Source organism: Halyomorpha halys, unplaced genomic scaffold (genome assembly GCF_000696795.3).
Source record: "Halyomorpha halys isolate HHAL.00 unplaced genomic scaffold, Hhal_1.1 Scaffold1538.1, whole genome shotgun sequence".
NCBI classification, from domain to species: domain Eukaryota; kingdom Metazoa; phylum Arthropoda; class Insecta; order Hemiptera; family Pentatomidae; genus Halyomorpha; species Halyomorpha halys.
The window spans coordinates 214,064-225,798 of record NW_027105187.1 but is presented as its reverse complement, the minus strand read 5'-3'; the positions used below and the strand labels follow the sequence as shown (position 1 = coordinate 225,798).

General features: G+C 33.3%; 1 protein-coding gene across 1 annotated transcript; it reads left to right on the top strand.

Annotated features, from left to right (window-relative positions):
• Positions 1–5,879: 5,879 nt before the first annotated feature.
• Positions 5,880–6,694, top strand: LOC106689977 (uncharacterized). The gene is made up of 2 exons (XM_014435210.2): positions 5,880–6,065; positions 6,147–6,694. Exons 1-2 carry the CDS (start codon positions 5,898–5,900, stop codon positions 6,618–6,620), a joined length of 642 nt encoding a protein of 213 aa, XP_014290696.1. The 5' UTR covers positions 5,880–5,897; the 3' UTR covers positions 6,621–6,694.
• The last annotated feature ends 5,041 nt before the right edge of the window (positions 6,695–11,735 follow it).

Sequence of the window (11,735 nt, the reverse complement as noted above, 5' to 3'; positions counted from 1 at the left end):
ATTTTTTAATTTATTAATAATAAAAAAAATCTTTATGTCACCAAAGGTTTAAAAAACAAAAAAGGAAAACCCCATGTGCTTTCAGCAAAGAAGTTTTCAACCCCACTCTGTTTTGGAACTTTATTAAAAGTAACTTTTTTTTATGCCGATTACCATAGCTGCCTTAAACAACGACAATTGGGACATTCCGAGGCAGTAAGCGGGCCTTCAGCCGAAACGGTAAATCCCGCCGCGCCGGGCTTATGCTAATGAAAAAGATTCATTTGCTTTTTTGAAAGGATGGGGAGAGGGGGTAATAGGGGCTTTTGAATTTAAATAGGTCCTGAGCAGGCCTTCATAAGCCCTCATTGCACGTCTTACAGCCCCTCATAATGCTACTCTTTCCAGCCCCAAACTGGAAATTTTATTATTGGAGGAGGCTATCAACTGGTCTAACTTCGATTGCTGGCGCAAGAACTGGAACGAATTTATCTTCACTGAAAACTTTTTTTTGTATTCAAAAACAAATGGAGTTGCTAATCCATAGGAAGCTTGTCTTTTAAATTTCATTCTTTAGTATTATAAGTTTCACATTCATTGAATCCTCATTAATAACTACTGAAATATTTTTTTTTCTTTATTACTGGCTTGCCTTACATGTTTATTGTAACAGACCGTTAGATTTTTTTTAAGGGTACAACACTGGGTAAACAACATCTCTAACTATTTACAATGTTATAACCATTGAACCATTATAAATAATGAATATTAATCATAAAATAATAGATACAAATAATAATAGTTATGTTATTAAGAATGATTGAGAAAACATCTAACAAAAGCAAATGATATTTATAGAATTAATAAAATAAATACTTTACTTATCCTGCAAAAATAATATAATAAAAATATAGAATAAAAAATTTAATAATGATAATAAAGAATAAAAAATATAATCATGATAATAAAATATAATAATGGTAATAAAACTTTAAATTACTAAGACAATAATAATTAGTAACTAAATTGGCTCTTGGAGGTGTTCAAGGATGCAGTAAATATACTGCATCCTTAAATACCGATCAGTAGGTTGGTAACTCTCTGAAATAGTTAAATTAAATTATAAGAGATCTCTTATATTCTTTGGATATGCTAACCGCATATCTTGTTTATAAATATTGGCGGAGCAGTATTTTTCAAAATGGCATTTATGCTAAAGCGTTGGATATATTTAGATAAAGTATATAGCGTCTACTCTACGATAGTCAAAAGTAATATGGACAACAAGAAAAACCTCTCTGACAGTAACAGAAGTCCGTGTTGATTGCCAAAAGAAAAAGGTAATTTGTCTTTATCTCATTCTTTTATTTCTCTCCAGTATATATTTTTCATGAAACAGAATTCTCCTACTAAATGTCATACTATAAAAGCAGCTCTTTAGAAGAATATGCGGGCGTTATAGGAACTAGAAGATTATGCTAATGCAGCGATGTTAAGACTGCCAAAGGAGAAGTGCATCATTTACATAACGCCTCAAGATGGCTCTGGTGGCTGTCGACATTATAGTCATCACTACTTAAAACAGTTGCTGCCTGTCTGCTTACCATTTCCAATTTATTTACATTTGAATTTATTTCGGATGTCCTCCCTCTCTGGGATCGTAATGCCCGGTGCATATTTTACGACATGTACTTTGTCACAGCGCTCATCCAGCTTGCATATTTACCTTCATTTGAATCCTGGTGCATTTGAATTACTGTTCGTATCTCTAGCCTTGCCGCCTATAGCATATAAAAGCAATAATCATGGTCCAAGAGATGGATGATTCCAACGATAAACATGGTATATGAATAATTACATTAATTTCAATGTACCTAAGAGGCAATACATTAATAAGAGATACTGTTAGTTTTTTTAGAAAATAAATTAAATTAAGACTAAGAGAAGGTAAGAAAAGGACTCCAAAGTATTTTTGTATTATGACGGTAGTAGAGGGAATATGGAGGAGCTAGGACACATTGAAGAGGGGGATTTCCCTGGACGCAGCATTTGTGCAGTTAGTATAGACGGTGTCCTCTAGACAGAAGCACTACCAGTGGTCACGTGGCATATGGCGGGAGATTTTAATTTGAATTTTTAGCAGGACCTACCCTTAACTACTCACGTGACCTATAGCGGGAGATTTGAATTCACATTTTCAGCTCGACCTACCCCAAACCACCACGTAATCAGGCAGGGGACCAGTCACATGATCATTAGGCAGCCAATCAGAAGCTAGTATTCGATCATGTGACCCATGGCGGAGGATTTAAATTCAAATTTAGCTCGACATAACCTTAACCACTCACGTGATCAGTCACGTGATCATTGGGCCACGCTTTCTTTTAAGACACGTGATCGTTGGCCGCCATTTTGTACTTTTTTTATACCCACCATCCATTGATGGATCAGGTACCCACATTTTATACTATAACCAAGTGCTAAGTGTGCCCGACCGCCATTTTGTGTCTCCTCTCCTGTTTGAGAGACTTACGGGTTTGGCAGAAGCTGTGTGTAGCCGGCCGCCATGAGTATCTCGCGACCCTTTTCTTTCCTTCACCCAATCGGAATTCATCACGACTCATGGTGGGGGATTTTAATTTAAATTTATGTTGACATAAAGTTTTTTTTCCTGCGACTTAAGAGCCTTAGGCTTTAGGAAGCGGCTGATTTTTTTCCCTGCAATTTGAGAAACTTTAGGTTTTGACTGGGGCTGAGTGCCCGATCGCCAATATGTTTTTATGGTCGTAATTTTGATTTATTTTGTTTACCCCCACCACTTATCAAAGGTCTAGGTAACCACTTCTTACACAATACCTTCCTTCGCCATTTTTTTATTACTGCAATTTAGTAGACCTGAGGTTTTGATATGGGCTGAGTGTACCTAGACGCCATTTTATTTTAATTTTTTTCGCCCCACCACCCATCAAAGGGCAAGGTAACCACTTTTTACATAATTACCTCCCTTCGCCCTTTTGGTTTTCCTGCTGGTTTGAGAGGCTCAAGATGAGTATGTCCGACCGCCATTTTGAATTTTTTTTTACTGCCATTTTATTACGAGGGTTTGCAATCCTCTCGAATCGAATGCAAACTCTTCATTATCTCGATTGAAATGAATGAACTTACGCCACTTTTAAAATAAATAGCTCATATATTAATTTGATTGATTCCAAGATATCAGTCAAGGATTAGTCCATTTGGCTAAAGGATTAGTATTCAAAAAGGGCCTTGAAAGGGACTTTTCTCGTATAATTGTGTCTACGTGACTTCACGTTTTCTGGAGTGCTTAAAACGAATCTAAAATTTAAAAAAAAAACTTCTTTCAGGGAATATTTCAAAATCTAAAAAAAGAAAAAAAAATTCACAATGTTTTATTCTGACCGTACCCGCAACCATCTTCTTCTCATATATATTATCCACGGTCAACTATCTTCTTATCATTAATCAATGGATAGGATTTGCTGTCTCCAAGAAGCCTTAAAAATTCATAAACTATAGTATTATACTATTGAGAAAAATACAGAAAAAATTGCCACGATATGGACATTTCTTGGTGAAAAAAAAACAGAGGAGATGCCGGCTGCAACAAAAGAAAATATATCTGGAAAACAACTGGCTTAAAGGATTTAGAATTACAAACATGAATTAGATCTTGGTAATGATCAAAAAACCTTTTATAATAAAACTTATGTAAAATACGTTTTTCATAAATTTTACTAAAACTAAAATATCCCCAAATTTAAAGAATATTCACTACTGCATATGACCAATTAATCATAATTGTTAATAGTGTTAAAGAATTTAGTCGGCTGAAACGAGCTTTAAGTTACGTTTTTCTGTGATTAGGGGTGGTTAGGGTCATGCTCTAGTTTTTGCTAAGCAAGTACGCTTTAGTACGTCTGTAGTTTTTTATTGACAGGGAAGTTTTGGCTTAAACTTATTAAAATAAAGATAAGACATTTCCTATAATTAATATTCTTATAATTTTATAATGTATAAGGATTTAAACTCAAGTGTAAATTTTTTTTTTCTTAAAACAGGAAAACCCTATTTTTTAAAACATTTCAGATTATTATGTATATTATGATAATGATAATATTAAAATTTTATATATAATATGATACAAAGGTATTTAGGGCAAATATGATCGCAAACTGTGTAATAGTAAGTTACTATATTTCTAATACCCTTTCTTTATTTTGTATTTAGATAAAGAGGCTATTTTTATTTCCTGAGCCTCTTGTTTTCTAAAAACGCGTATTCGGTCATTCCTCGGTCTGTGCTTCTGTGTCACGATTATCTCTTAAATGGGTGACTGATTTTTTTTTTTTTTTTTTTTAAGGTTTGTTTAAAATTTCAGAAAAAAAATTGTAGTAGTCAGTGTAATTGATTGATCCAAATCGGGCATCGGCTGTTTATGCACAATAACCAAAAGTTTTATAATGCATACTGCGGAGTGATCTTGATTTAACTTGGCTGAAGTTTTATCCATAAAGCTCATTTACTTTTCGTAGCATAAATCCCAAAGAAAAAGAAGTTTTATATTGTGAAGGTTTCCTAAAAATTGGTATATTTGGGAAAATTAATAGAACTTATCAACAATATAATGCATTTCGTTTTTCATAACCCATATTTCTGAAATTTATGTTTTTTTATATATAGCATTAATTTATATACCAACATATATTTTGATTCCGCACTGTTTCCTTCTTCTGTAGTGGTCTACATTTTAAGGAGTTTTTGAGTTGTAATTTTGTTGTAGTGGGCGTTCTTTGAATTTCATATTGTTCTGGGCCACACATTAGTTTTGAAATTTAAACTAAACCTAAAAAACTTATTCCCTAAATAGGTGTCCCGGCACGTCGTTTCTGAATGTTTATGTGGTTCCCAACGCTGATGGCGGGGGTTACAATATTGGCCCAGGAGCCGCCGGTCGGGGGGAAGGCGGTTTAATGCATTTTTTTTTTCATACCCTCCTGTAAAGATTTTAGTGGGTATTTGGTACGTACATATAGGAGGTATGGTATATGTATAGCTGGGTGTGAAGGATACCTTAGATTGTCTTTTGGCATTATAAGGTTAGGTGAGGGGTCCAATGAAGGTTGTAACTTGGTGGCTTACGCTAGTGGATTATTGGAACTGGGATTAATGTATTTTTTTTCTTACCTCCTGGAGCAAACAAAAAGGCATTTACAAATATATATATATATATATATATACATATACCGGCTATTTCATTTTCTTGTTTTGCCAGAATGGCATTATAAGAATGGTTTCGTGCATGATCACTAAAATATATTAAATTGTGTCACTCAGAAACAGTGGGATTGTATAATGTTTAAGTGTCAATAATAATACTTTTAAAATTAATGAATAATTATTTTTTCTTTCCACTCTTGCATCGAAAATGGAATTTAATAATAAAACAGATTAAAGGTTATAAAGGTTGATTCTTATATATTTTTTAATAAAAGAAAGTGATTCATCTTATTTTTCGCATTTCTATCTGCATGTATTTCCACTCTTTAAATAAAAGTAATGAAGTATACTCATGTATTAAAAAAAAATAATAGAAAAAACCTTACCTGTGTCTATTTTAATATTTAAGTAGCAGTAGATAATATTCTGAATATGAGCACATTTAGTATTATGTACTAACATTTCAGAGAGGGGAAGAACATCGTTTAATTAACACATCAATTTTAAAAACAATCCAAAGCCAAAGATAAGATAGTCAATAGCATGCATTGCGTATTTAGTATTTCACAGTTGGAAATCACATTTCAGATATCGAGTGGAATAGATACTCTTTTAGAGCTTCTCCGGTTTAGGTATATATTCCGTGCTCTCACCAATTATGGCTAGTTCTTCTTTTCAAGATGTACAAGTTCTTTGGCTTAGTATTGCTCTCAGCTCTTGCAGCTGTTGGGGCAAAGAAGATTAGCATCAATGGTCCACTTGACCAGGTTATAGACTGGTTGAATAACCAACAACGTCAACATGGGGTCACGAGTGTACCTCTTGTGGAAATCCCGCTGGATTCAAAGGTATCACATTAAAGCTAGTTTCTTAAATGTTGCCTTCCAATAAAACTTTTTAATAGTAACATTAATGATGCCCTTTTACAGGTGAAGTATTCTGGTGCTCAACTTCTGGGCGTAGACTCCCTCAGAAGGACATCTGACTGCTGGCAAGAAGTGAAAGACAACGAAATCGTCTTCGACATCAATTACGGATTCGGACTTGCGGCCATAGTGCTACCTCACCTGGAGATTGACGGAACGAACATGTCAGCGTACGCTACTGTTCGAGATAACTCCGTCCACTTGTCATACACTGCGACCATCGTTAAAGAGCAATGTCATGTCAAGCTCAATGAACTCAAGGTGGAAAAGCTGGGAAATGTGGAATTCGGAGCATCCAGACCCGAGTACGACGGCTCCAACTTGGACGGGTTCTTCAAATTGGTGGTGACACCGACATTGAATGGTATCGTGGACTCCAACTTTGCAAAAATTGAAGCTTCATTACAAGCTTTATGTAAAGTTAAAGATTTCCAAAACGTAGGACTTGTTCATGAACTTGTAATGTCACATCTTTAACTCTTTTAATCCATAATTATTGGCCTTCGTTATATGTCATAATGGTTAACTCAAATACAAATTCTTTCTATCAACTCTTCTCTCTATTTATCCACAAATTCTTTCACTCCCTTTATGATATTTACATTTATGGTCTTAATATAGAATCACGTAACTTATGAAATGTATGTTTGTAATAAGAACATCAAAATAATTTTCTTGGTTGCAGTGGCAATAGTCTAATTGTTACAATATTATATTATGTTTCGTATCGTAAAATAATATAATATATAAAATTTAACTATGAATTTAATTTTATAATTGTGTTTATTAGTTTTGTCATCAACAGCATTAATTTGAGTGTGAATTTTAAAAATGAAAAATAATTTGATTTTAATTTTTTTAATTAAAATTGAATTTACTACGTTATATTGTTGTTGTTTTTTTTTTTTGATATTTTTTCTCAAACGCATTTTTAAAAATCTCAATGATCGCAAATGATTATTATTCTACCACTGAGCCAAATCCGTGGCTAGTTGGACATTTTTTTATTAATATTAAAATAATTATGTAATTTTGTTATGTTTTGTTTTATGCTACTGGGGAATTATAAAACTTTTTTTTTTTAACGGTATATATAAATAAAAGATTTTTAGTTCAGTTTCTCAACCACTGTATTTTATGATTCTTTTTTATATATAGGATATAATATTCTAAATGTGGAAACTTTTAAATACATGTTCTTTGTGCTTCTTTAAAAGAGTATATCAAGAGTCATGTATCATTTAACTAACTTGAAGTCCTCTAACCGACAGTGATCACTGATAAAGAACTAGCTCGGAATGTAGGCCACATATATCAAAGATCGTTAAGTCGCAGTTCCGATTAACAGTAACAGCTCCTGTTATATACTAGCGGGGGCTGAGCCAGTGCTAATGTTCTGTCACGGTGATTTATAATAGCTACTTATTAGGGGCCCCTTTACCAGATGTCTGTGAATTGACCAATCAGTGGCCGGATAGCTGTTGAAGCAAACTAAATGCCTCGAGGAGTTTGTTATGGAGATGATTTGTGAACAGTGATATTTATTGTATCCGTTAAAGAAAAAAAAATTCAAAATTTGTATTACTTTTTTTTTCCTCTTCTTTAATTATAATATTTTTTCGTTAATTATAAAATATGGATATTGCTTTAGTCTCTTTTAATTTTTCAAAATTTATTTAGATTCTGTGACTGAAATACTTAGTAAAGAAACGTTCTTTTATTAATGAATCTGCATTTTAAAATTAAATATCAGCAGGTGAGCTTACGTAATCACTAAGTAAGAAAATCTAATCGATGGTCAAAGGAACAATGAAGCAACCCTTCCGTCGCTATTAATTTACTTATATAATTAAGTAAGTAAATCCTTTATTCAGACTCTTATCAAAATCTTTCTGGAGTTTTCTATCCGTGATTTTACTAGCTACATGTACATGATTTGTATTGTATTGATTGTACCAGGCTGGTTGCGAAAATTTCACAGAAGTTGATTGCGATTTCACACTAGTGTTTTCAATCAATTTCGCTGTTACAAATGTATGAAGGAAGATATGAAAGATATTGGCTAGGAAAATGAAGAACTGAGATTGACAGAAGGTAACCCAAAGGGCACCAGTCTTTCACAACGCTGGAAGGAACCTCCGACGCTCCAGTCGATTTAAAGAATTTTAGTATTTGGGATTGGGGGACACCAGTCTATAGAATAGTGGTTCCCAAACGTTTTTCGGCAAGGCGCCCTTTTCGAACTAAATAAATATAAAAATGTCGCAACAATCATCCTTAGATCGATGGAGTATGTAGGAAAAACAGTAAAAAGTAAATGCTGGAATAGACCGTATATTCGCTATTATAATTTCATTTTTTTTGGATGTCCCCTTTGCTGGTTATTTTTGACATACCAATGGGGGATTATTTAGAGGGTACCACTCGATTCTCCATCAAACACACCATGGTGGGGGGGGGAGAGGGAGTCAAGTTTTTATTTCGTGGAACTGCCACAGTTTTATTTCGTCGACCCCCCTAGTCCATATTCGAACCGGCGCCGCTGCATTCCCTATGCAGCGCCTTAACTCCCTCTGCTACAGACGGCCCTAAAAGTTGCATCTAAAAATAAGCTTAGATTGAAACTAACTACTGCTGCTGCTCAACTGATCCCCTTCTTCTTTCTGCAACGATTCTCATTTGTTCCCCATCTATGTTTAGACTTGATGGTAAATCCTCACGAAATGGATTTAAGCAACATCTATTGTTGGGAGCACATTAACCAAGCTAGATTCAGGTTTTGCTTCAGTTTTATCAAATATGGAACATAGAAGTTCGTGAAGGTTTTGAGTTGCAGGATCAACCGTGCACAAGAACATTTACACCTACTCCTGTAACTTGTTCTATTGCTGCTCTGTGATTAATGTATGATGCTTCTTTGTTCTCAAAGTGTAAAGTACTGAGTAATAAAATAACTTAGATTTTGACTACATAAGAGGGTCCAACCCTCCATTAATTTCTGTCGACTAAAACAAAATTTACACACATATTTTTACCATAGAAAAGTATTTTATTAAATGACAGCTATATGCTGCTTTATAACTGTTATTATGTGAGGCTTTGTTGAACGGTTCACATTGCAACTGGGCTTTAGTTTCATCTCGGGAAGTATTATAGCAACAAGTTTCGTATTGGGCTAACAACTTAGATAATTTAAATTATTAATTGTATTAACATCAATACAACAACAAAGAAAAAATATGCTAAAGAATAAGAAGAGAATGCTCAGAAATGACACCCAACTGTAATTGTCCCAGCAGTATTAACTCGTAAATCATTACTTTTAAGTTATGACGTTGTTGCAGCTTATGAATGATGAGGACTCAATGCCATTCTCCTATTGAATATTAATCCGGTGTTGTCCTTTTGAGGAATCGATTAGTTTTCAAGGTAAGCGAGATGGCATACTTCATGATTAAAAGTAAGCGTAATGTATTGAGATAACACTGGCCTCCAACCAAAAAATTGATTTGATGGATTTGGTTGATTTTAGTATTTTCTGGCATCCAAAATCCGAAAATAAATCCTGTTTTCTCTGATTATTTACAGATTTCGCACAAATCCATGAGCAAAAGTCATGAAAATATTTTATAAGTTGTAGAGTACTCATCGGATCAACATCAATTTTTATAATTTTAAAAGACCGTTAAATTTAAGATAAAATGATGTATTTATAATTATTTAAATTATTATCAGAAAGAAAAAAACTCCGGATATTTCGAACTTTTTTCCAACGGTTCCCAAATATTCGAATTCGGTCAAAGTGTGGACGAATGGTTTCATTGGTTTCAGGAACAAGTGGATACAATTAAATTTTTTGTTTATGATTTCATTTCCCCACGCCACCTAGAAAATATACTCTGTATTTAGGAAACATTATAAAAGCATTTCAGATATTATAAATATATATTTTTTAAAAAGCTGAAATGTTTTCTGGAATCAATCATAATATATTTTAACGTTTATTATTTCATAAATTTGCTTTATACAACAAGAATTATGTTAATAAATGATATCATTCTCTATTATGAATTTTTTCTGCGGTTTTTGGCTTCAATCTCTTCAACCTCGTTATCGTCTTGTATATTTCTTTACTATCACATTATCACATTTATTTCACTAATCAGGCTGCAAATCGGGTCTTCAACAAAGTAATATTTTTTATATAATGAGCGATACATCATGGTCTCCTTCAAAATCATTTCAAAAGTACATTCAGGTCAGTAAGAAATTTCAAACTTTTTTTTTCAAAGGAGATCTGAAAGATCCTTGCTGCAAACTTTGATATTTACGTAAAAACATATGAATGTGCATCTGCATTTTTACCTCAGCACTAGTAAGGGGGGTGAAGGGTTCGGTGATTCACATTTCGATTTAAGTTCATGATTCGAGTCATGTTGATAAAATGACTAAATATGAAAGGGTTCTGAAATAAGCATTATAATATTACTACTTATAATTTAAGTTGAGTTTACTGATACTTTAACATATTTTATAAGATACTCCAAAATAACAGTATCAGGGAATCCTCTTAAATTAATGAAAGGATACGAAAGCCAAGGCATTAAATTATTCCCATGTATTGCTAGGCCCGTTATTATCGAACTAGTGAGCTTGCAATAATTTATCGGACTCGAAGACAAAAACTTACATCGGAAGAGTGATATAGGATTCAGTTCATAAAACAATAGATAGCGACACATTCGTCAGCCCGCGTGCCGACTGATAACCGATTGTGCCCGGTTAATAAACAATGCTTTGTCAACATAGCTGGTTATATTTCAGGAGAATCACGGATCGGATATTCACGACAACCGATGTCCATTGAATAATTGAGCCCCGGTGTTAGGGACAAAACTGATTTCGGTAAAACAGGGTCGTGTTAATAAGGCTATGGCGGAATTATTAACTGCTCCGAATTCTGTTCAAATCTCTCATGTAAATTAGTTTTCGGATTAATCATTAAATTTATACATTGTAAATTAGAATCACACTGATATTGAATGTACACATCAGCTGGTACAATTTGAGACAACTGTCAGTCAGGCAAGAGCTTGTATTTTAGGAGTTTATGGGTTCGTTATGTGTGATTTTTTTCCGTCTCTGATGCGGCTCACATCAATATTTTTTTCCGTATTAACTTTTAAAACATAATATTTGTCATTGGTTATGATTTCATCCGTTTACATGTAAATCTCGAAATCACATCCATATTTTAAATGATCATGAAACACCTCATTATCACTTATTTGGTTTGTCAGCTATGATGTCAAACTTTTTCGTTCATTGTCCTCATTCCTTTGTCGCTGTACATCATCTTCTAAACTTTTATCAAATATGTTATTATTTCATTTTCTAATATATGGTCTGTTAATATCACTTATTTAGTGTGAATGTGACTGGAGATTATTTTATTTATTTATTTTTATTATTATTCTATTTTATTTATTTATTATTTATTGTACATTTTTTATTGTTTTAATCTATATTAAAGTCCGGGACCAGACATTTTATGCGTTTCTGAGCTTTAAGTGCAATATGAGGTCTTAATTA

Excerpts from the sequence above, each read along its gene's own strand:
- LOC106689977 (XM_014435210.2), top strand. The coding sequence starts at position 5,898 with ATGTACAAGTTCTTTGGCTTAGTATTGCTCTCAGCTCTTGCAGCTGTT. Across the intron at positions 6,066-6,146 it reads AAATCCCGCTGGATTCAAAG|GTGAAGTATTCTGGTGCTCA; the intron begins GTATCACATTAA and ends GCCCTTTTACAG.